General features: G+C 41.8%; 1 protein-coding gene across 1 annotated transcript in view; it reads right to left on the reverse strand.

Annotated features, from left to right (window-relative positions):
• Positions 1-13,154, reverse strand: part of LOC126203951 (odorant receptor Or2-like) — a 34,141-nt gene extending 20,987 nt beyond the window's left edge. The window contains exons 1-2 of the mRNA XM_049938343.1: positions 12,315-13,154; positions 8,755-8,854 (exon numbers count right to left, since the gene is read on the reverse strand). Coding sequence (XP_049794300.1) covers positions 8,755-8,854; positions 12,315-13,102 — 888 coding nt within the window. The 5' untranslated portion in view covers positions 13,103-13,154. The remainder of the gene's footprint in view (positions 1-8,754; positions 8,855-12,314) is intronic.
• Positions 13,155-25,636: the final 12,482 nt, after the last annotated feature.

Raw genomic sequence — 25,636 nt, forward strand, 5'->3', positions numbered from 1 at the left:
CACCCAGACAGCATTAAAATAACTGCTGAGCCAAAACCACACAAGCTTCACACGGTTCCACGAAACACTTTCACAAACAATTCGATCTATACTAAAACCAGTCACTGTGAAAGAACTAGGGGGAATCACAAGTCGACACACAGAGAGAACCCGGAAGTGGTCGGTGACCAAATACACGCCCTCCAATGAGACGACCGATCTAACGACCAATCACGGTCGTCCCCACTCAAGTCATGTGTGTCGGCAACGGTTGGGCTAGTCATGGCTGTCTGGACCTCATTGCTGCTCCGTCTCGACTGAACTCCCGACACATGACGACCCGGAAATACTATTGGTCACTCCAGAGATAGTATGACAGTGCTCTTATCGAAAAGCGCTGCTGCTGCCACTCACAGGCAGGCAATCTAGCATTTTAGTGACAGCAGTAAATCGAATAAGAAACGCAGTACCGCAAAGACAAGGTGTCAAGCAATAAACGGCACGAACATGAGCCGTGCACAGCTCACTACATAGCAAAATACTTTAACTTCATTTGCTTGGTGATCACCAATCCCAATTTAAAGTTTCTCTCTGTTCTCATTTTTGCTCCTCCTCAGCACTTTCGTCTTCCTTCGATTTACTCCCAATCCGTATTCTGAATTCAACAGGCTGTTCAGCAAATCTTGTCACTCTTCTTCACTTACACTGAGGTTAGTATTGTATCTGCGATATTATCATTCATATCTTTTCAGCTTGACTTTTAATTCCACTCTCGAAAATTCCTTTCACTGTATTTCGGTCATTGCTTCTTCGATATATAGATTGAACAGTAGGGGAGAAAGACTACATCCCTGTCTTCTGCCCTTTTAAACCCGAGTACTTCGTTCTTGGTCTACCACTCTTATTGTTCCGTCTTGGCTTTTGTACATATTGATTACTGCTCGTCTTTTCCTAGAGCTTTCCTAAATGTTTCTCAAACTTTAGAGCATCTTTCAGCATTTGACACTGCTGAACGTTTTTTCCCGGTGGCCTAATTCTGTGAACATGTCTTGATTTTCCTTTAATGTTGCTATCATTATGAACCGCTACGTCAGAACTGCCTCTCATGTGCCTTTACCTTTCCTAAAACCAATCTGATATTATCAAACACATCCTCAATTTTCTTTTAAATTCTTCTGTACCTTATTCTCGACATCAAGTTGGCTGAATGAGCTCTTAAGCTGACTGTGCGACAATTCTCGCACTTGTCAGCTCTTGCAGGTTTCGGAATTGTGTTGATGATATTTTCTCGAAACGCAATTGGTATGTAGTCAGACTCATACATTCTACACGTCAAACTGAATAGTAACTTTGCTGCTGCTTCCCCCACTGATTTTTGAAATTTTGATAGAATGCTATGAATCCCTTATACTTTATTTGATCTTAAGTCTTACAAAGATCTTTAAATTTATGATCCTGGTACCAGATCCAGTATCTCTTCCATATAGACTCCTGTTTCATCTTGTATCACATCTATCAAGTATTCTTCCTCATAGAGCCCTTCGGTGTATTCTTTCCCGCTATCAGCTGACTCTTCTGCATTTAACACTGAAATTCCCTATGCAAACTTAATATTACTGTGGTGTCACCGCCAGACACCACACTTTCTGGGTGATAGCCTTTAAATCGGCCGCGGTTCGTTAGTATACGTCGGACCCGCGTGTCTCCACTATCAGTGATTGCAGACCGAGCGCTGCCACACGGCAGGTCTGGTCTAGAGAGACTCCCTAGCACTCGCCCCAGTTGTACAGCCGACTTTGCTAGCGATGGTTCACTGTCAACATACGCTCTCATTTGCAGAGGCGACAGTTTAGCATAGCCTTCAGCTACATCATTTGCTACGACCTAGCAAGGCGCCCTATTCAGTTACTATAAGTACTCTCTTCAAGAATGTATTCTGAACAGATAATATTGTGACTCACGTACCGTCAAGAGTGACGTTCATCATTAATGAATTAAAGTTAAGTATCAAACTAATTACGTCCGCTTTCTGAATTCTCATTCCTTGTCGTGTTCCAGACCTCACGTCCGTATAGTTCTTCTTTCCTCACGCCAGCCTGCGTGAGCTAAAACGCGTGCATTTCGGCCTCCATTCGTAACACGGTGTTGGCTCTTCTGCTAACACAAAATTACCACCTTTGCTTTTAATTTCACCGAAAGTTGTTTAACCTTTTCTATATGCTGAGAATCCTTCCGAAAATCATTTCTCTTTCGATTTCTTGACTTTTCCAGTCAGCTATGTCGCCTTAGCTTCCCTACACTTCCTGATTATTTCATTATTAAGTACTTTATCTGTGAATTCCTAAACTACCCTGAACATTTTTGTACATCCACTTTCATCGATCAACAAATGTACTTATTCTCTTACCTGTGGTTTTTTGGCAGCGTCTTTCTTTGTACCTGTGTTTTTCCTTCCAACTTCTGTGCCTGCTATTTTTTGAGGTTTCCATTACTCTTCAGCTGAGCTACCTAATGGGTTATTCCTTATTGCTGTATCTACAGCCTTAGAGAATTTCAGGCGTACTTCTCCATTCCATAGCACTTCTGTACGCTACCTATTTGCGCAATTATTCTTTCTGTCTCTTAAACTTCAGCTTATTCTTCACCGTTACTAAATTGTGATCTGAGTTTACATCTGCTCCTGTGTAGGTTTTACAATCCATTAGTAACCGCTTAAATTTTAGTATTGTGGGATACAGACATGTACAACCACAGCTGTACACTTCATGCTATTGTAGATGCATACTTGATATTATATACATAGTCATTACATCCTTTTATTTTGTTGGCTGATAGTACATTTGAAAAACGAAAATGTGCACCTAACTACCGAATTGTGTTTCACAAACAACCTTGAATTCACTACCAGTTTGTTCACAATATTAAATGCCATGTTGGTCGTACTTTTATTTCCTAAATCGCCACGGACGTAAGTTACTGGCAACTGGTTTCGTCTTGCAGAACCTCCTTGAAACGGCTCCAGTGAATATATACGTAAGTAGATCTGTCGATCTCTCATATCAACTAAACAAATGGCGAAATGGCGAAGATACATGAAGGCCTCCTTTGAACCTTCCCTACATTTTCTGTTAATCTTGTTAGGCAAAAAACTTAAAAAGCTGAACCGTTCTCAAGCAGAGATTGTCGTAATCAATTCTTTTACTTTCCTAAGAATTCTTTAAATGAATTTTGTATTGAAATGTGTTCAAGATGTTACATTAAAAGTAAGGTAAGCGATTCCACTTTGTACATTAGTTGCATGTTTGATTTATCTTACACTTATAATATGTGTTAAGTAATAAAATGGGTGAGTCTTGTGTGTGTGTGTGTGTGTGTGTGTGTGTGTGTTTGCGCATGTAAATTTCAGTGTGTGTCTGCAGAAAAGTTTCGTATTGGTGAAAGTCCCACACAATTCAGATACCTTAAGAGATATGCAGGTGGCGTAAGTCCCACACTGGCGTCTGGTACAGAACATCCTCCACAGAGCTCCAAAGAAATTAAATTTTATAGGTCTATGTTTGGAGAACTTCGAGACATGGGAATGAATCCTCCTATATACCAGGTAGCACTACTTCGACCTTTGAAATAGATAGCACTCCAACATGTTCCATGGAGGAAGTAGCTGATGGTCAATGTGTCTGGTCATCACTCACTGAATCAGAGTTCTGTTCGGTCATCTGACCAATATTTTTCATGTGCCTGTCATAGTACGTGCCAACAGCCTTTGTGTGGTAGTTTCTCATGTCTTGACGAGCACAGCTACGGTGCTTATTATTCTCAGGCTTCAAGAGAACTATTCTAGTACAAGCTAACAAAATCTGTATCACAGAACATACAATTTTATACAAATTTAATCCAAGTAATTTTAAGGGCATTCATATATTAGGTGTGAGTGAATATTATTATACAGAGGAGTGAGTAGTTTTTCATCAGTCAAACATTTAGCAAAATGTCATCTTTTATAAAGCTTGTACTTCAACTGTAGGAGGGAATAGTTAATATAACAGTTATTCACTGCTTTGAAACGAATAATGATATACTGTTTTTTTTTTCCAAATTACCCACTCAAATGTAAGTGCCAAGCTCAACAGCAGTCTTTTTGCTCCTTAAGAGAAAGTTGCCAATATTTTACCGGTTCCTAATTTGCACCACTACTAGAAGATTCGCACCTCCTGCACCGTCCGATATTTAGTGACGTCAGTGTGATCGCCGTGCTGCTTGGAGACCTACCGTCACCTACCAGTTCTGTGTGTTGAGGAACAGATCATGTGAAGACAGTTGTTTTGTTGCAGTTTAATGTGATTTTTAGTCTACGAGGTGCGGCTAGAAAAAAACCGGACTGATGCTGGAAAAAACATTTATTTACAATTATCTACAATTTCATGTTATCTCCTTCAATGTACTCTCCTCCTCGGTCTCTACACCGCTCCATACGAATTTTCCACTGTTCATAGCAATGCTGCAGATCATTTTCGGTAAGTCCATACATTACTTCCGTCGCTTTTTCTTTTACTGCTTCAACAGTCTCAAATCTATTTCCTTTCAAAGCTGACTTGACTTTAGGGAAAAGAAAAAAGTCACAGGGGACCAAATCAGTTGAGTAGGGTGGATGATCTAAGATGGGGATGTTGTGTTTTGCCAAAAACGTCTTCACTGACAACGCACTGTGAGCTGGGGCATTGTCTTGGTGAAGGATCCATGACTTTTTTCTCCACAAATCGTTCCGTTTTCTCCGTACTCGCTCACATAGGGTAGCCAGGACGCTAATGTAGTAATGCTGACTCACTGTTTGTCCCTCTGGTACCCAAGCAATGTGCACAATCCATTTGATGTCAAAAAAAAAAAAAACAATCATCATTGCCTTAAATTTCGATTTTGACATTCGTGCTTTTTTTTGTCGTGGAGAACCAGGAGTTTTCCACTGCATCGATTGGCGTTTAGTTTCGGGATCGTAAGTAAAAAACCACGATTCATCGCAAGTAATAACATTTTGTAAGAAGGTGGGATCACTTTCAATGTTTTCCAGGATGTCAGAACAAATCATTCTTCGGCGTTCCTTCTGTTCAATTGTGAGACACTTTGGAACCAATTTTTGAACACACTTTGTTCATGTTGAAACTTTCATGAAGAATCTGCCTAACACTTTCCTTGTCAACTCCTGTTAACTCAGACACTGCTCTGATTGTTAAACGGCGATCTTGTCGAACAAGTTTACCGATTTTTTCAATGTTTGCATCAGTTTTTGCTGACAATGGTCTGCCAGTGCGAGTGTCATCACTGGTGTCTTCGCGGCCATCTTTAACACTTGTGTTCGCGATAAACAATCATCGCCGTACACTTGTTGTAACATTACATATGTTTCACTTGCAGATTTTCCTAGTTTGAAACAAAATTTGATGTTAACACGCTGTTCTTTCTGTACACTCAACATTTTCCGACGCACAGACAAAACGTCAACTACTTAAAACAGACGCCACGGGCAGACTGAGTGCAGGAGGCAGATGAAACTCGAGCAGTAGGTGGAGCGAGAGTCACGTGACAGGCCACGCGACTTTCAGCCTTATTGCATTCGTTTTATTGTTTCACCAGTACTAGTCCGGTTTTTTTCTAGCCACACCTCGTATGTGGCAAAGAGAATTACTGTTATGAGTCACCACGTAGTGTTTTCAAATGGCTCTGAGCACTATGGGACTTAACATCTATGGTCATCAGTCCCCTAGAACTTAGAACTACTTAATCCTAACTAACCTAAGGACATCACACAACACCCAGCCATCACGAGGCAGAGAAAATCCCTGACCCCGCCGGGAATCGAACCCGGGAACCCGGGCGTGGGAAGCGAGAACGCTACCGCACGACCACGAGATGCGGCCCACGTAGTGTTTTATTTATATGAACTAACCTTAGTTTTCAGACTGTTATGGATATACAATCTGTGTGGTTGGCTTATAGGAAACCGATGAAGATAAAATTGCGACGGTGCCGATGATGTACCACTATAGTTTGCTCTATTAGTGAGTCTTCAAAACAATGGTTTAGCGTTATCAGTAAAACATACGGTTTAGAAACAAAGTTGTGAATGTTCTAATGAGTTCTGTAACAAAAGTTATTGATTAAATAATTATTTTGTATTACATTATGGCAACAGAAAGGCATTATAGAAAGTGGAGCACATATGAACTGATTTTAGCACTAACAGTATATTTGAATGGCGATCATGGATAAAATGAATTTATATAAAATGTGCTTAAACCAAGAAAATGAAAACAAAAATGTGGTCGGGCGTATAAACGTTTATGGTGGCACTTCTTTTCCAACTAATTGGATCAGCATATACTTATATCTGAAGAGATGAGTGAATGTGTCTCGTAGGGATTTAAATTCTGAAGCTTAGTAGCTGTTGAAACACTGTCCTCACGATTATAACTTTCACAAGTGCTCCCTCATTAGATACAACGAATTGTCCTTAAAACTGAGCAGCGTAACTATGAGACAAAGTTTCCTGGTCAAGATGGCTTGTTGGTAATATGCGATTACGTGGGTATGCTAAAACTCAACAATGTGAGTATTTTAGGACACGGTGTTTCATGTAAGGACAACTTCAGCTTGCTATTCTGGTAGCTGGATTCAGATTCATACTTTTACTAAGTGGTCTGATGATTTTGTGAACTTCATGAAGCTATCTGGTGATGATCCTGTTGTGCTAAGACTTGGTAGGCATCTTATCATATTTGTGCGATGGACAAAGCAATAAAAAACCGTGCCACCATTCCAAGCATGAAATGCAGCCTCTTATGTGGAATTCATTGGACCGTTTAAAGGTGTTATTCCGAATAAAGAGAAAGCTGTTGGGCAAATAACCGAGATGAAGATTACAAGATTATTTGGAACGGCCTAATTGAGACTAGTAGCGACGGAAAAACACTGAAGGGCCGCTGTAAAACGGGACTCCAGCCATGTAACAGGCAAATGCTTAGAGACAATGACTTGGCCCTACATGAGGAGTCTGACGTACAACGTGCAAACAAAGGAATAAATGTCAGTCGAATTGGAATACGGACAGCTCCCAAAGTCAGCAAGCCAAATCAAGAGGCAGCAGCTTTAATTGGATCAGCTCGTTCTGAATCCATTAAGCACCTAATTTGTCTCCATACAGAGAAAGTTTGAAATAATTCAGTGAGAAGAAAGCAGTGGTGGAGTGAAAGTAGGCAAAAGCCAATGTTATGTTCTTCGGAAAAAGGAGAGAGAAACACTGTCCATGGGAGTCTGTTATAAATTTAGTTGAGGACAATGTTTCAGATGTGCAACATGAAGATGCAGACACTGAATGCATACTCTGCAGCGATCATTTCTCTGAAGGCTAACAGCGAGAAATGGACACAATGCGTGGTATGCCATCCTTGAACTTCCAAAGAATGTTAACCTGAAAAATAACTTATGCATGCTCAAACTGCACTTCTTTTGCCCAATAAACAAGGAAAATGTTAAAGAGCCAGCCAGATAAAGAATATAATTTTTTTTTTACAGTTTATCTGTTGTTATTTTGGTCGACATTAATTTTTCCTCTGACAGTCTTACATCAGGACATCATTACTACATCGATTCCAACTGACTTTTTTGTGGTTTTCTCAAGTTCACATATGTTAAGTGTTATGTAGCACGATTTAAGTAAATAAAGTTTATAGTACAATGATTTTACGTAGATTTTTAATTTAAAAAAATACGGTTAGATCACTTGTCCTGATATGAAGTGTAGTAATTTGAGCGGACAACAGATTCGCATCAGAGATATGGCGTCAATCTCTGGAAACATGTCTCATCGCCCGAATGTCGCCTCCAATGTATCCAGCAGGTTTAATACTTGGCCAAGTGCGCATAGTGCCGGAGTCGGACAGTGTAAGTTCATGTATGGCTTCATTTTGGGTCACAGATTTTCGATGGGATTGAAGTCCAGCGCTCTATTTGCATACATACCAGGTCAACGCCGCGTATTCCGCTAGAGTGTAGTAGATGGGTTAAGTGATCTGATACGTATTCGTAAGACCTGACGGCGTTGTATGAGGAAGACACGGCAATCTGTATCACTGTAAGTTTTAGTAGTCTTTGCAGTAATTTTATGTAACAGCAATCATTTATTGCGTATTACACTTATTACGATGAAGACCATTAAATTTTATAAACATATACATTCCTATAAATGTCACGGTTTTGGGATACATATCAGCATGTTTTGCTCTTGATTCTGCTGCCGGTGGTAAGTAGTACACCTGAAATGCATCGACCACCTTAAAACGTGGCCCGAAAGCATAAAGGCGAAGCTGAAGAACTCTTCAGTGACTGTAAAAAACCCATAGTTGGGAAACTCTTTGTAGTCTCAAAGAGACAACATTCTTCGTAGGCCCTTACAAGATTTCTTATGGACGTTTATCGTTATTGCTCATGTTCCAAACCGTGTATTCATACACTATGGAAAAGTTAAAAGAATGCCATGAAACTCATAATAATCTTCCACATACAAATCACCTAAAATTATGAGTTCATACGGCTGTTTAAATGAAACAAGAGTTGAAGATGGTTACCGTCGAATGTGTGTTCACCATCTCACCAGTGTCGATACCATGAAAGCGTAAAACTCTAAGGCCTACAGAACAGCGCATTTAATACCCACGTAAAAGCCCAAACATAAGTTTCGTTACAGTTACGTCGTTGAGAAACAGCTATAAATAAGATACTTACGTATGTTGCCTGAAACAACGTCACGCACAGTACAAGAACGCTGCATACGAACTGAGTCATGGCGATGGGACTCATAGTGTCTTGCAGGCGCGCTACAAATCTAGAACAAAAGAAAGACGTTTTCAGTAGTGGCTCAGAAAACAGTCTTTGGTATTAGTTGCTGCAATACTACAAGTGGGTATGAAGGAGAAGATTTATAACATAATATCTTTAAATCTAATATCGAGGATGACATCCTTGCAGAATTTAGTGTAGAGTTCCTGAGTTTGAAAGAAAATAAGGGCAGACCAGGATTATTCAACACACACCCAATGTTAGTGCGTCCATCGTGTATATTGGTTTCCATGGTTAACTACTCGAACGTTTTTTCACAAAAGCTTGAAACTTTTCGGTTATAACTATTTTAAACTGACATACTCAATGTCAGTTTCAAATTCTTATGCTGGTGAATTAATTTTCCTTTTTACTTTTATTTCAAGTTGCGTATTTAGTAAAATACAAGGCGGTCTTTCGTAATAGTAAACAGAAACACGAACATGATTACTCTTGAAGAGTCCAAGGTGATGCAGGAAGAAACTCAATGCTATGTGAGGATCTCACACATTATTACACACATCTATAAAACTGAGCTACCTGTTCCACTATTGTACTCATGTGAAACTTCCTGGCAGATTAAAACTGTGTGCCCGACCGAAACTCGAACTCGGGACCTTTGCCTTTCGCGGGCCAGTGCTCTACCAACTGAACTACCGAAGCACGACTCACGCCCGGTACTCACAGCTTTACTTCTGCCAGTATCTCGTCTCCCACCTTCCAAACTTTACAGAAGCTCTCCTGCGAACCTTGCAGTTCGAGTCTCGGTCGGGCACACAGTTCTAATCTGCCAGGAAGTTTCATATCAGCGCAAACTCCGCTGCAGAGTGAAAATCTCATTGTACTCATGTGTTCGCGGCAACGTTGTAACACGTGTAAAAGGCAAAGGCTAAGGCTAAGGCAGAAGCTCGAGACAGGTCTATCGGCTTGCCTGCAAGTGCCGTGCAGACTTTCTATCAGCCACGAATCTTGAGTGAAAGATGTGGTGGACCAGTGACTCTGGTTGCCTATTATTCCTACTAAACCGAGCGAGGTGACGCAGTGGTCAGCACACTGGACTCGCATTCGGGAGGACTGCTGCTCGAACCCGTTCTGGCCATCCAGATTTTAGTTTTCTGTGAATACCCTAAATCGTTTCAGGCAAACGGAGGTTCCTTTCAAAGGGCACAACCAATTTCCTTCTCCATCCTTCCCTAATCCGAGCATGTGCTTCGTCTCTAATAACCTCGCTGTCGACGGGACGTCATACACTAATCTCAACTTCCTTATTCCCGCGGAAACTCACCGGTACGCATTTTGAAAGGATATTGGTGGGTATGTAGTCTTCCTGGAGGGACTGAAACGAGAGGAGACCCCTACTCCCTACCCGCGATTGAACACAGGACTCTATTCCCAGAGTCTAGTATCCTGACGGAACACACTGAGCTATCGTACTGGCACCCGCTAGGTCACCACGGTCATGTTGGAACACGTGTAGCGAGACTGAAATTCCTGTTACAGTACCCTAGACGCCTCAAATGGTTCAAATGGCTCTGAGCACTATGGCACTTAACTGCTGTGGTCATCAGTCCCCCTAGAACTTAGAACTACTTAAACATAACTAACCTAAGGACATCACACACATCCATGCCCGAGGCAGGATCGGTCGCGGGGTTCCAGACTGTAGCGCCAAGAACCCCTCGGCCACTCCGGCCGTAGACGTCTCAACCTGAAGCAGTTACGCCTCTTCTTCAGTGAATCCAACATAGAAAAAGACTGACATCTTCAAAGGTTCAGGTCGAACCTGGATGCCATTATGTTTCCCATCGATAATTATTCGGGAAGTGTTTCAGCATTAGAGGAACTTTCATCTAGCGTTACCTACACGCATGCGTACCGTTCTTCTTCTACTTAAATACGCTTAGTCTGCCATACAAGGAACACCGCAGTACCTCAGAAGTATTTTTTAATTCTTTCTCTGTCTCATTAATAATACTTTTTCAAAAATTCATTTTTTTAGTTGTTTTACCTTATGTTTGTGAATTGTAGATATAAGTGTAAACAATCTTTTACTGACTGCTAGTTAAATTATTCTTAAGTTTGAAGATATTATCTTACATTTTGTTTTATAGCAGTTTATTTCAATACTAGAAAAACTTATGCAAAGGTAACGTTACTAATTAAGGCCAAAGTTTTGAAGCACCTATCCAAACCGTAGGTTTATTATTTGGGTACTATACTATCATATCATTTGTTTTTTAATTATAGGCCTAGACAAATTAAAAAATAATGTCCTCAGTCTCATCCGCAAAATATCGAAGTAAGCTCACACAAGTAAGCTCACCATAAACTCTAATTTTTAACAAATTTTATTACATTTTATTTTGTTTGTAGCTATTTTGATAGATACAACCTGCAAGATATATGTTAGAACGATTGGCAAAAGACTACACGCTGTTAGTGCAAGAATCCCTTTACAACATAACCTTTTCAGGAAGGGAAGGTCGTTCACAGATAGTGTAGTCAATGAACGAGGTGTATTCATTATACAGTTACTAGAGAAAAGGTGTGAATTTGGTACAGGAACGCAAATAGTTCTTGTAGATTATGAGAAACAATGTTATCCTACACACGAACACTTAAATAATGATTAGATTAGGTACAGGAATTTTCGAAATGATACCTGTGAATTAGGGTGTCAGCAAGAGTGCAGCTTGTGAACGACGTTATCCAACATGTAGAATGAAGATTTCTCAAGGAAAGGGAAATAAGAAGTACATCCTGAGTTATAGATATCGTAGCATGGAAATATAAACACTTGCCTTTTTGCAGATGATCAGTTCATTTCATTAGGCCATGAATATAATTAACCATCTTCTGTACGTAAGTTGCACCTTCTGTGCAAAGAATACCATATGGAAATCTCAGTTGCTAAAATAAAAGTAATGGCATTTAAAGGGACTGAGGCAATCAGATTAAAATTTTGTTATCAATTTCGGCACAACTGAACAAGTTAAGAAATTTATACATTTAGGAAATGAAAGAACTTACCAGCATGATAGATACATGGACAAAAAGCTTAACTAGTCCACCCTACATGTGACACTATTAATAGACTCGTAAGGAACGGAGTTAGAAAGTAAACAAAAATAATGTTTTATAAAATATGACTGTCATGTCTGCTGCTGAAATGAGATTTCTAAGAACAGTGACAGTTTGGGAATGAACAAATTAGTGAAAAACTGAGTGTTGAGGGTATAAGTAACACAATAGAGAAATAAAGGAGCAGTCGAACAGAGAATGTGAGCAGAATGCCAGAAGGAAGACGGACGACACAGACCTAGATGGTAGGGTCAAAACGAAATGTTGTCAACAATTTGAGGACGGAACAGGCAGAAAGCCTAATCCGTGGAAGTGGTCATTATGATGATGATAGTAGTAATTTATCCTACTGGACCTACATTCTTACTTAAAAATACGTAACGTACCTAAGAATTTTTTGGTGACTTTCGACGATGCGACACAACTCTTTGTATATTGTGTCCGTGGCTGGGTTGCTCTTATCTGCAAAACAGGACAGCTCTCCCAGTTTAATAACGCGTCCTGAGAGGATCTCCAGCTGCGCTGCTGCCAGAATCATGATGGACGCGAAGAGACAGTCCATGCCGAAGCTGATTTCGGCCATCCATAGCCCTGCTACGCACTGGACAACATACGAAAGCTCGTAGTAGTTTGTATTGTTGTCCCAGAAATGCTGCACGAAAGGTAGCAGCCGTTCGCCTGGGTGAGCCATGAGTGGCATGGGGAACCACACGAGACCTTGGGACGCCATGAAGAGCACCATACCGAGGGAGAGGCGGAAAGCCCGTCTGCGCGATGCCTGCAAGATTTCTCCCAGAGGAGCGTCTGTAGAACACGCTTCCACCTGCTCCGACATCAGTGCGTCTAAGTGACGGACCAGGGAATTGAACTGCCGTGTGTTACGAAGGAAAAATGCCATTTTGACAAGGCCACTGCCGTTGGTGAAGGTGTTCATGAACACCATCGTCGTCTGCTGCAGATCTCCCCAGCAGAAGTAAACAGCCAGGGGGCCTTCCACCGCGTTCCAGACTCCCAACCCGAATATAGAAGCGGCGTAAGCATAGAATACCCAAGAACCAGGCAGCGGCCACACCCCACACAGCCACAGATGTCGGATGTTTAGCTTCAGGACCGATCGACTACTCTCCGCCCAGGACATTGGCGTTCCCACGTCGTTTCGCCGCACACTCGTCATTTGGTACCGTGCAACGACTTCAGTGTACCCAAGACAGTGTCTGTGTGGTGCACTGTTTCTGGAGTGCTGAATGTCTGTTACTTCGATCCTCACGAGCTCATGAACCTTACAAGTGATTACTTCACGTCACTCTCACTTTTGAGATACCTGCGCTGAAAGAAGCCTTTATATATATGACCGCAGTGACCTTACATTATGGATATCAGGTCAGATATAACTTATTTACTTACAATGCAGTATTTTCTAAGTAACTTATTCATGTTTCTCCACTTTTAGTTCCATTCGAGTTATATAACGTAAACAAACGCAACACGTCGATGACTACAAATAATGAAAGCTGCGTTAAACAAGCAGGTCGATCGAGATATTTAAAAATTATGAGCCAGTGTTTGGCGTAACTTCCGTTTGTAAGAAGGAAGCGACTGTCCTAACGAATAAAAATATCGGCGACCTAAGGTTAATAAAAATTCTTTAATGACAAATTTTACATATTGGTGCGAAAGAGATAATGTGTGCCTACGTGTAACCAGGGAGATTTCTATACCTCGGAAAACTTTTCATAATTTTGACTCTAGTCAGCCCTGTAACGAGAGGTTAATAAATTCTCCTTATCCATTTTGAAATGACAGCATTCACTTTATGTGTGCTGCAGTCTTTTCCTGAAATTACAAAACTTACCCCAGGAGAGTAAGATTCCTCCAAATGTGAAAATATTTTCCAAGATAAATCTTGGTCATGTATCTAGGAACAATTACTCTGCTCTAAGGTGTTGCAATTAAGAAAATTTTATCAACAGTATATCCATGTGTAGCCGCGCGGAGAGGCCGAGCGGTTTAAGCGCCATGTCATGTATTGCGCGGGTCTTCCTGCCGGAGATTCGAGTCCCCCCTCGGCCTTGCGTGTATTTGAAGTTCTTAGTATAAGTTGCATTAAGTTAGTTTAAGTAGTGTGTAAATCTAGGGACCGATGACCTCAACAGTTTGGTCCCTTAGGAATTCACACACATTTCAACATTATCACTCTACTACACACCACAAATCACTGAGACAGATCACATTAAGAAGAAGTACTGTCAAAAACCAATTACAAGTTAACAATGTTTTGGAATAAAGGCAAATTGCAGTTAACACAAATTTCAGTTTTGGACGCAGGTAAAACTGTTGAGATACTAAAGAAACTCAGTCCATTTGCAAATATCAGATTTTCCATGGCAATAGACCTTCTTCCGTTTCAAGATACAAGATGGAGCGTTACCGAGGATGTTGGCTTTACTGTGCACACAGTACATAGCTAGTTTTAAAAATTTATCGAACTTTACTCACAATAAAACTCTGTAACTGAAGAAGCAACTGCACCATCCAGACGGCTTTATTACAATATACAACTACTAAATATGTTGAACGCGTAATACACTGACGAAAAAAAACAACACAAAGACAGTAAGGAGTTGTGCGACATAATCGAAAGTCGGTAGGCGTGTTTCTACATTTTAAAGACGACGTCTGTTCGGCTTTCGTGCAATTTACATAAGAGTGGCGCTAGTAGCACCACTTTGAGGATACAAATTAGGTCTTTTTGACATACACGCTGTAACCATCGTGAAAGTCCGCCCCAGTAGCTGAGTGGTCAGTGCGACGGATTGCCGTTCTTCGGGGCCGGGTCCGATTCACGGCTGGGTAGGGGATTTTCTCCTCTCAGGGACTGGGTGTTGTGTTGGCTTCATCATTTCATTCCCATCCTGCGCGCAGGTCGCCCAGTGTGGCGTCAAATGTAATAAGACCAGCACCAAGGCGGCCGGACCTGCCCCGTAAGGGGCCTCCCGGCCATTGACGCCTAACGCTTATTTCCATTTTTACCATCGTGAACGAGCTGTCTTCAGTTGAGCAGCAGGCCGGTGTGGCCGAGCGGTTCTAGGCGCTTCAGTCTAGAAACCGCACGACCACTACGGTCGCCGGTTCGAATCTTGCCTCGGATATGGGTGTGTGTGATATCCTTAGGTTAGTTAGGTTTCAGTAGTTCTAAGTCTAGGGAACTGATGACCTCAGATGTTAAGCCCCATAGTGCTTACAGCCATTTGAACCATGTCTAGCACATACGGAACATCATCGGACGATAACTCCAGTGTTATCCACAAACACCAATATCCGTGTAAGAGAAATGGAACTCTATCCCACTCAGTGATATCTGGCACTTAGTCAACGGAATGCATGCACGTTTACATACTTGTGTTCAACATTCTGTACGTTACACCTGTTACTAGGTACCAGCAATTAACATTTGCTATAGCGTATCTCGAGCTTACATTACCTGTGATCTTGCAATGTTAATCACTTAACCTAGACAAATGTATTCCCGAAATTTCATTACTGTACATTAACTGCTTTTATGTGTTGCGATTTTTGTCCGGAAATAATCATGTATCCCAAGGTACACCACCGTCTAGATACCACAGTCACCGCTACATGAAAACCTCATCGGTGTCTCGTTTTTGAAGAATACTGCTTTACTCGACAGTAAAAGAATGACTACATTCGTACAGACCACCATCTTCACAGGAGTTTATTTTATGTAAACCGCCTTCAGATGTCCACAAATCAGAAAAGTAATTTTTTCTTTCCAAGCGGTATTAAGTCAAGTTAAAACACGATACTAACAGTGTGTTGCACAGTGCCCACGATAACTGCTTGGAGACAGTTTCGGATCTGCGGACTTAAAATAATTTTCGTCACACAGTCTACGTAGGTTGGTACTTAAATAGTCGCAATGCTGCGACGGTGACACTATGCAATGGAATCTAATATTGTCGCTAATAGCACATGTTTTTGACATACGTACCTTACCTGCGAGCAAAAGGACTCGCCCGTCCCACGTCACCGGCGTGCGTACAATCGAGCGAGACACAGTCTCTTCTGAGCGAGCGGTCTAAAGTAACGAGGTCACTATGTTTCCGAAACAGGAACAACGGAGTTGGATCAAGATTGAATGTGCCAGGGGTCGTATAGCTTGACATGCGAAAAACTGCATCACGATGGGTTCCGCATGACTTGACGCAAATGCAGAAATGGATGCGATACGACGCTGCTCGCATGCACTTGGAGCGCTATGAGCGCTAAGGAGAGGCTTTCTTCCGCCGTATCGTACCACTGGATGAGACGTGGGCCACATCGTACGAGCCAAAACTGAAACGCCAGTCCAATGAATGGCGTCATTATGGGTCGCCGCGAAAGCTGAAAGTGAGTCAGAGCCCCAGTATGGTGGAAGTTATGGTGATTGTGATGGATTTATCCTAACGCATTACGATCCTCCACAGCAGACCGTCAATACACAATATTACCGTTCGTTTTTGAGGCATCACCTGCGAACAGGTTTGCGAAAGAAGCGGCGACACTTCCTGCGCAACCCACCCATCATTTTGCGCGACGATGCGCGGGCGCATACAGCGCAAGCTGTGGCTGCTCTGTTCGGTCGATGGGACTGGGACGTACTGTACCATCCACCATACTCCCGCAACTTAGGTCCTTGTGACTTTGATTTGATTTCGAAGATGAAAGAACCACTTCGTGCTATTCGCTTCAGAACTGCTCAACAGATTAGACAGGCAGTAGGCCGCTCCATTCGTACCAACAACAGAATAAGCTCTACTAAAGGTATACTACGCCTTCCACATCGCTGGAAACGGGTTCTACACAACGCTGGTGACTACTTTGGAGGACAGTAACAGCGGCAAACATGTAACCCTTTTGTATCGGTTGTGAAAAAGCAGTTGCCACTATTTAAGTTCAAAGCCTCGTATTTCATCCGACGACCCATTGTCAGAGTTTACACTCTCATCTTCAGACGGAATAAAGATATTGCGTAACATCTTTGCTAGTAGGATGAAACATGTTGTTTCTTGTGGTATCAGCTTGCTACTATGCACTAAGATTATATATTTTAAACGGTGGTACATATACGTACTTACAATATGTTACTGTACTGTCTGCCATCGGGTTCCCCTAAATGGCAGGCAGCATCGCATAACAGCCACGCTATGAGGGAAACAAACCAACAGCCAAACAGGTGAAGACATTAATAGGAACCTTTCCTTGCAGAGGTCGCCGCAACATATCCGGCGACGGATTCCTACGCCGGGTTTCTATTGGATCCAGCTCACTATATAGGCCCGGCCGGTCGAAGGCAGACCAGTCTTTGTCCGCTGCTAATGGCAACCGCTATAGCAGAGTCTCCAAGAAGATACCACCGAAGCCGCTGTACTGCACCGCCGATCGAAGTACCAGCCGACCGAAAGGAACCACATCTCCGGCTAGATCGACGGACGTCTACATCTATTGTACAGCCAGCTATTGTATTGTAGAAGAAGTTACGTTCAATAAACTGTCGGAGAATACAACAGTTACAGTGCACACAACCCTGCGGTTCGTCATAAATATACCTTTTTAACTTAATTTGTCTCACATATCACGAAGTGCCAACATAAGCAAACCGAAGATCGTAGCAATATAAAGATGTAGGGCTTTGTCTCAGAGATCATTCATTATTAACTTACATTGTGGGCCATAGATAAATATCACAACTATAAAATTTGTTTCATTCATTACAATAACTTGTTAAAAGCATTACTATCGCAAATACAGGACGGTAAAAACACAAATATAAAAAAATATAAAAAACAAATGGCTCTGAGCACTATTCGACTTAACTTCTGAGTTCATCAGCCACCTATAACTTAGAACTAATTATACCTAACTAACCTAAGGACATCACACACATCCATGCCCGAGGCAGGATTCGAACCTGCGACCGTAGCGGTCCCTCGGTTCCAGACTGTAGCGCCTAGAACCGCCCGGCCACTCAGGACGGCTATAAAAACATAAAACATGCAGACTTATTATCGACATAATATCATTCTTTCTGATTCTGTATAGCGCTTCGTAAATTATCTTTTATTAAGATTAGTCAGGACGTAGAAAGTGGAAAGAGTTAAAATGTATCTTCTAGTATACCTGCGAAGCGCCCGCATCTCGTGGTTGTGCGGTGGCGTTCTCGCTTCCCACGCCCGGGTTCCCGGGTTCGATTCCCGGCGGGGTCAGGGATTTTCTCTGCCTCGTGATGGCTGGGTGTTGTGTGTTGTCCTTAGGTTAGTTAGGTTTAAGTAGTTCTAAGTTCTAGGGGACTGATGACCATAGATGTTAAGTCCCATAGTGCTCAGAGCCATATACCTGCGAAGCTCTTCAACAAGCTCACTGTGCTTGTCTCAGCTTTTTCATTTAGTGTGTTGTGTCCATGTCGTCCACTGTGGACAAACATTTTCAGTTTTTCATAACGATGGAGTTTGAGGCCTCCGTTTATTTTGTTATTATTAGGTTGTCCCCTATGTTATCAAAGGAATGTCATGTCTCCTGAACTGGGTGGCTATGGATGATTTATTGGAGATCTTGTATCCAAATACATAAATGTGCTCTTTGAATCTAGTTCGGAAACATCGTGCAGCCTGACCGCCATAAGAATGATCTCTGACTCAAGGCACCATGTTTTTACATCATTCCAACCTTTGCTTTGCTTTTGTTATTGGTTCATGTTCTGTGAGTCTAATTAAGTTAAAAATGTATATTTATGACGAACCGCAGGGTTCTGTGCACTGGAACAGATTGTAAATAACAATCATTGTTTTATAATCTAAGTGCAGTATTGCGCTAAAAAGGGCCTGTTATATGCTTCCGTAGTAAAATGGAAGTACGACAAACAAATAGCTGCTACCCGGTAGCAAAAATGTAACGCAATATTGTTTTTCTACCTGAAGATGAGAATGTAACCTCCATCCAAGCGTCGTGGGGTTAAATAAAGGGACTGAATAACGCAGATAATTGTTTTATTTGAACGTTTATTGTCATAAACAGTAGTAGTTTCTTATGAGAATCCTAATTCGTTCGAGGGAGGCCATTTATATTATTTTACCAACAAAAGTGAACCTGCAAATAAACTTCGTTTAACATTCTATACGATTATTCTCTGGAAGGAATAATAATTATGCAGGCTTTCCATAATACGGATCCTGTTGATCGTTGCATCATTGTTCGAAATGAATTGGCCGATGGACTCCCATAATAAAAGCACCAGTGTCATATCTGCCTCGGGCATGGATGTGTGTGATGTCCTTAGGTTAGTTAGGTTTAAGTCGTTCTACGTTCTAGGGGACTGATGACCACAGACGTTAAGTCCCATAGAACTCAGAGCCATTTGAACCATTTGTAGTGGTACTTAATAGAATAAGATCATTCGTTAGCATATGGAGCTACTTTATAAAAATATCATGAAGGCTTTGCGAAAGTTTTATTTGCCTTTCAGGTGTCTTGGAATGTGTGTGTCGGTTAATAATCCCAGACATTAATGCTGGTATTCATAATATTTGAACCATTTGTGGGTTCCTGGGCTTTGATATAGTTTTGAACAATTCCGTCAAGGTTACTTAAATGACATTCCTAGAGGCAAACTAAACAGATCACTGCCGCGAACCACAAATCCTCTGAAAATAAGTTTGACGCTAAGTCGACAGCTAAGAATGCACCAGGGAGCGACCGTTTCGACCACATGTAATGTGAGCCAAAGTCAGTGCCAATGAACTAAAGCCAAGATTCTCTTATTCCAAAAGAGTTTCAAAATATAAAGTCCAGGTCGAGAAACGTAAAATGTATCTGTGAGTTGCATTAATTGTAGCCTCAACAATGAAATATAAACTGCTCGATCCTTCCTGTGTGCTGGGTAATTATTTCTGTCAGACGGCTACGACGATTCCCATTAGATGTGTTTGCAACAAAATCTTAGGCATGTGAGTGCCGAAAATGAAAGTGTGAACCAAACAAACAATACCACTGGAACTTTCTGAATCCGCCCTCACAACATTGTAGTGGAGTCTGAAAATCACAGACACACAAAGGTAAAGTGTTTGGTTAGGTCTTGGGAATCCTCCCACAGACCACGTATTTTTGACACTCCTTAATTAAAGCTTGTCAACTCAGACTGGGCTCGTCAGAATTCGTTAAAGCAGTTTCTGTAAATTACCTACACGAAATTACTGGTCTCTTCTCAGCTCAGCGTTGGTACTTTACAATACCTCATAGCGTTCATAGACGTTAAGGACCTTCACAAAACAATAACACTCTAAAAAAAAAGGGGCGTCCAAGATTTCCTCTCACAGGTGATGCCTAGGCATGAGTGCCAAAGCACTCAGCTTCGCTTGGCAGTTCCCCCACCGCCATGCCACGCTGTCTGGGCGCGAGGAGCGGGAAGAGAGGAAAACAGTGAATACGTAAAATTTAAAAGGCAGAATAGGTGTACGGCATACAAATTGATTTTATGTTTCCTACTTCTCAATGACATAGATCACAAACAAAACAGGTTTTAAGCATTAATTAATTATTTTAGGCACCATGAAGACATAATACAATTTTTGTCTGGTACAAGCTGTCGGCATACCGACAGACGCAGACAACTGGGCACAATTTTGCACTCAAGTTGCCATGTAATCATGACTTCTTTCATTTGATAATCGACAAAAGGCCTTTAACACAAATATGTCGATCGAAATATTGTGGCACTTTCCAACCTCATTATGGAGACTTAGAAAACCTACCCAAGAAAAACATGTTGATATCATGGACAGTTTTAATGTAAAAATATTTTCAATGAAACCTGGAACAAACTTGCAGGTCAGTCAGTAACATCTGCAGATCAACAGGGCGCCTTCGTGTGAAATGGAAAACTGTTTCGAAAACAGCTCGAAAAGAGTTGTAAGACTGACAACGTCCTCAAAATCTTTATAGAACTATCCTTTTAATTCTTGCAAGGCCACAATGAATTCTTCAGACCTTGTGCTTTCTGTAACGACAGTGAGGTTGGGGAACTGGATTGTCCTCATCAGAAAGCATCCCATCAACAACGCGATTATCTTTTTAAATGCATCCCCTTCAAATCAGAAGAAAGTTACATTGCAATGTCTTAGTGTGGACAGTATGTAGTCCACTTAAAATTCGAAGTCTGTAATCCATTCCGTATGCTCTAATTATCGTTCCTGCACTCTCTTCTCCTTCAAAAATTAAACAATAGCGAAATTTAAATCATAAAATCGTTCAAGGCATTGTCCTTGACTTAACCACCGAATTTGCAATAATATATGAAGTACCCATACTCCTCGCTCAGTTCATTTGGAACTGTTGCATTAGACACTGGAATAATGCGTATGACTCCAGAAATTTAGCTATTCAAATTCAAATGTGTGTGAAATCTTATTGGACTTAACTGCTAAGGTCATCAGTCCCTAAGCTTACACACTAGTTAACCTAAATTATCCCAAGAAAAAACACACACACCCATGCCCGAGGGAGGACTCGAACCTCCGCCGGGACCAGCCGCACAGTCCATAACTGCAGCGCCTCATACCGATCGGCTAATCCCGCGCGGCCATTTAGCTATTCGTACCACCAATTTCTTCAAGTGCGTAATACCTGCAAATTTATCACAACGTGATTCGTGATGTACATAACAATGAATCCTGTCAGTCTATCGTTGTAATTTTTTGCTCTTTCACTGTCATCTGAAAGCTTAAATTCCTTCTGGATGGTACTATAATGTCGTTTCGTAGCAATGTCGCTTATGTGAACTGAGAGTTGTTATCCCCTCCCCCCCCCCCCCCCTCTTCTTTCATTCCCATCTCTTTTAAATGACTGTGACGATAGATGACCTGTTTTTGTGCAAACAGCCATTGGACCTGTGAATGTTCTTAATACCACGAAGAAATAGCGAAGGGTAAACAGTGCTGACAGCACGATTCAGCCAAACTCAGAGAGTTGTGCCGATCGCAAAACGTCGCACCGCTATGCTAAGTGAAATGTTGCTCTATTCCGGCTACATTCAAGTAGGACCGAGCAAAGCCGAGTGACAGGCCACGTTTTGAACCGCTTGCGGTTGCCGAGCGGTATTTGAAGATATGCGTCGCACAAATAAATTTTTGAAAAGTAGCGTCCGCCCCGTAATTTGTCCATGAGATCCTCTGGGTGTGGCAATGGGTAAGTATTAATCACAGTTTGTGGGTTGACTGTAGATTTAAAGTCAACAAAGAGGCGAATTCGCCCTAAGTTTGGGGTGCAAAACAAGTGGACTTGCCCATTGATTAGGTGATAAGGGCTCAGTAACTCCGGTATCTTCCAAGTCTTTAAGTTTAGCAGGGACTTTGTCCCGTAAAGCAATGGGAACAGTTATGGCCCGCCAAAATTCCGGCTGAGCATTGTCTTTCAGCGTACTATCTGCAACACAATTGTGAACTTTGCCTAAACCTTCAGAAAAGAGTTCCGGGAATTCTTCTAGCAAGATAGCTACACTGTCTTTTACATTGAATGCAGACAATGACAACACATTGTGCTGAATGTTAAAGCCAAACAAATCAAAAGAATCAAGACCAATTATGTTCTCACATTCGCGTGGGTTGTGGCACTGTAAAAGTCACTGTTCGTGTATGCCTGCAATACATATCAGGCAAGGTACTTGTACATATTCCGAGAACAGGAATATCTTGTCCTTTATAAGCCGTGAGTTGTGTGCTAGTTTTAGGCATGCGTGGGGAGCCTAACAGTTCATATGTGCAATGTGGGCCGAATTCTTATGTCTGTTCTGTTGCAAACATAAGGTTTAGACATGTCCTTCCCAACCACAAGCGTAAGACTGGGCCTGTTGGGAAGGGCAGTCTTGGCGTTTGTGTCGTAAATAACACCTACGGCATGACTTAATTCTGTTTGGCTGTGCAGGCGCCTGTTAGAAAAGTGCTTATTCGGCGTGGAACGTTGTTTACTCGGCATGGCTAGGGCAAGTCGCTGGGGTGGAATGGGGCAATCGCAAGCAATGGTTTGGACTGTTTCAAAATCTTTTCTCTGAGTCTGGCATCAGGTATATTGTACACGATCGCATCACACAACGTAACATCTGAATATAAAGCACTGCAAGCACATCGGAATTTGCATTTCCTTGTCATACCTTGCAAATCTGTGACCCATCCGCGATAAGTACATTCTGACCGTTTTCTTGCAATAAAAGAATTGATACCTAGCTGCTACCACATTCACTTTGTCATAATAGTTGTTAGCGAGGCGATAACATTGTCATACGCAAGTTAACTCGGAGCGGCGTTACGAGACAGTTTTGAATTAATCTGAACACTGAACTTCCTAGTGTTGATAATAGATAGGGAAGTTTCACAGTACCTGGAACATTGTGGGCGATGACGTGGGCTTCAAATTTGGAGAACCACTCGGGCCATTCCTCATCTTGTTCCCTGTCGAAAAGGTGGTTTAGCCGCTATAGTAGGCGGTGCTTGTTCCATTGGGCGCGCAGCGCTAGCCAGTCGCTGCTGCACCATGTTGAGTAATGTATGGACCTGCTATGTCTGTAACTGAAACATCAGCATTAGTTGTGTGGCATCCAACAGATTTCGTTGCGGGGCCTGAGAAGGGAGTGGGACAGGTGGGATGGGCATGATGGAAGACATAAATGCAACAAATAGACAAGGCAAACAAACTAAATAAAGGCAAAGAAAATTTCTCCAACGCCAACCTGAAAACACTAACTAGCAAAAACGACAAGAAACTGTTAAAGCAAATGAGCACCCTGCAAGGTAAAGACAAGTGCCGTCTGGCACTGGGTTAGGAAGATGCTCGTCGCCAAATGTGGGGTCCTCCCCACTCGTGTAAAGGATACTGCGCTCTCGGAATGCTATACAACAGCTCAAGCAAATAATATTAATAGTTTTTATTACAAATAAGACGAACGACCATACTTAACTTGCATTATCAGCAAGTGGTCGCAAGCGATGGACGACCTGCAAATAGGCGTCCTTTGCTATATACAGTGTTCTTGCAAGCAATTGATTTGGATCACACGTCACTGCTATCGTAGCACTCTCTTCCAGGCCGTGCTAATGCTCCTGAATACTGAGCCGATACTGAGCGGCAGAGGCTGGCAGGATTGGCGCTTATTCTCCACTTGTGGAGGCCACTCCTATCGTGGTGCGATCCTAATCAGTGCATCATTGCCCGACGTCGTTTCATCGCCTTCGCCTTCTCTTCTCTTGTGTTATTCATCTTCGTTCTAGCACTTATGGTTACGCCAGAACAACACTCTTGTCAGCAACATGGGTGCATGAGTTAATAAGCAGATTTTGTGATAGTCCTCTCACTTAACAGACATTGCTGTTTTCGGAACTGTGCTTATAACGTTTTTTCCGGAAGTTTGATGGTAAATCGATAGTCTCACATATGCAAACACAAACTTCACTAGTTGCTTGGGTGCCACCTCCACCTCAGTCATTTTAGGAATTACAATGAAGTATTGTCTATCTTTTCCTTCGTTATTTGATCTCAGATGTTTCGAAGCTCTTTTAAATTCTCACTGTAATACTGAATCCCTTACCTCTTTTGCATGGATTCCAACCTTTTCTGTCGAGACATCAGACAATTCATTTCCCTCATAGATGCCATCAGTGTACTCTTTCTATCTGTCTACTTTCTCACTGGCGTTCAACAGTGGAATATCCATCGCACTCTTAATGTTGCCACCCTTGCTTTTACTTTCACCGAAGGTTTTCTGACTTTTCTATATGCCAAAGCAGTCCTTCATACGTTTATTTCCTTTTAGATTTCTTCGCATTTTTCCTGCAGCTATTTCGCCGCGTTTTCCGTGACAACCTAGGTATTTCATTCCTGAGTGGTTTACATTGTGGTGTACCTCTCTTTCTCTGGATTCCTTCTTCGACCCGTTGAAATATTTCTTCTGTTACCAAAGGTGCCGTCGCAATTGCCTTCCTAATACCTATGTTTGTCTCTACAACAGCCGTGATTGCACTTTTTAGAGGTGTCCACTCCTTTTCAACTAAACTGCCTACTTTGATATTGCTTATCGCTATATCCACATCCCAGCAAACTTCAAAGGCATACCACTGTTCCTTATTACGTCTTCATGCCTCACAGATTCTTCAACTTCGCTCTGTTCTTCATTATTATAATGTGATCTTACGAGATCCAATACCTCATTACGGACTCTCTGCCTGACCAATATGTAATCCACTGGTATCTTCTGTGTCTCGAAGTCTTTTCGAATTACACCTATACCTCTTGTGATGGTTGAACAGAGTATTCGATATTACTAGCTAAAATTTTTTGAAGAACTCTGTCACACTCTCTCCTCTTTGATTCCTATTACCAAGCCAATATTCCTCCGTAATCCTTTCCTCAACACATTCCCCTAAAACCACAACCCAATCCACCAAGGTGGTTAGATTTTCCTATCCATTTACGTAGTGATTAGCTCGTTCAGTATCTTCATATATTTTCTCAATTCTTCATGTTCTACTTGTAACGTTGGCTGGCATACCTCAACCATTGTGGTTCAAATGGCTCTGAGCACTATGGGACTCAACTGCTGTGGTCATAAGTCCCCTAGAACTTAGAACTACTTAAACCTAACTAACCTAAGGACATCACACACATCCAT

Source organism: Schistocerca nitens, chromosome 9 (genome assembly GCF_023898315.1).
Source record: "Schistocerca nitens isolate TAMUIC-IGC-003100 chromosome 9, iqSchNite1.1, whole genome shotgun sequence".
Classification (NCBI taxonomy): domain Eukaryota; kingdom Metazoa; phylum Arthropoda; class Insecta; order Orthoptera; family Acrididae; genus Schistocerca; species Schistocerca nitens.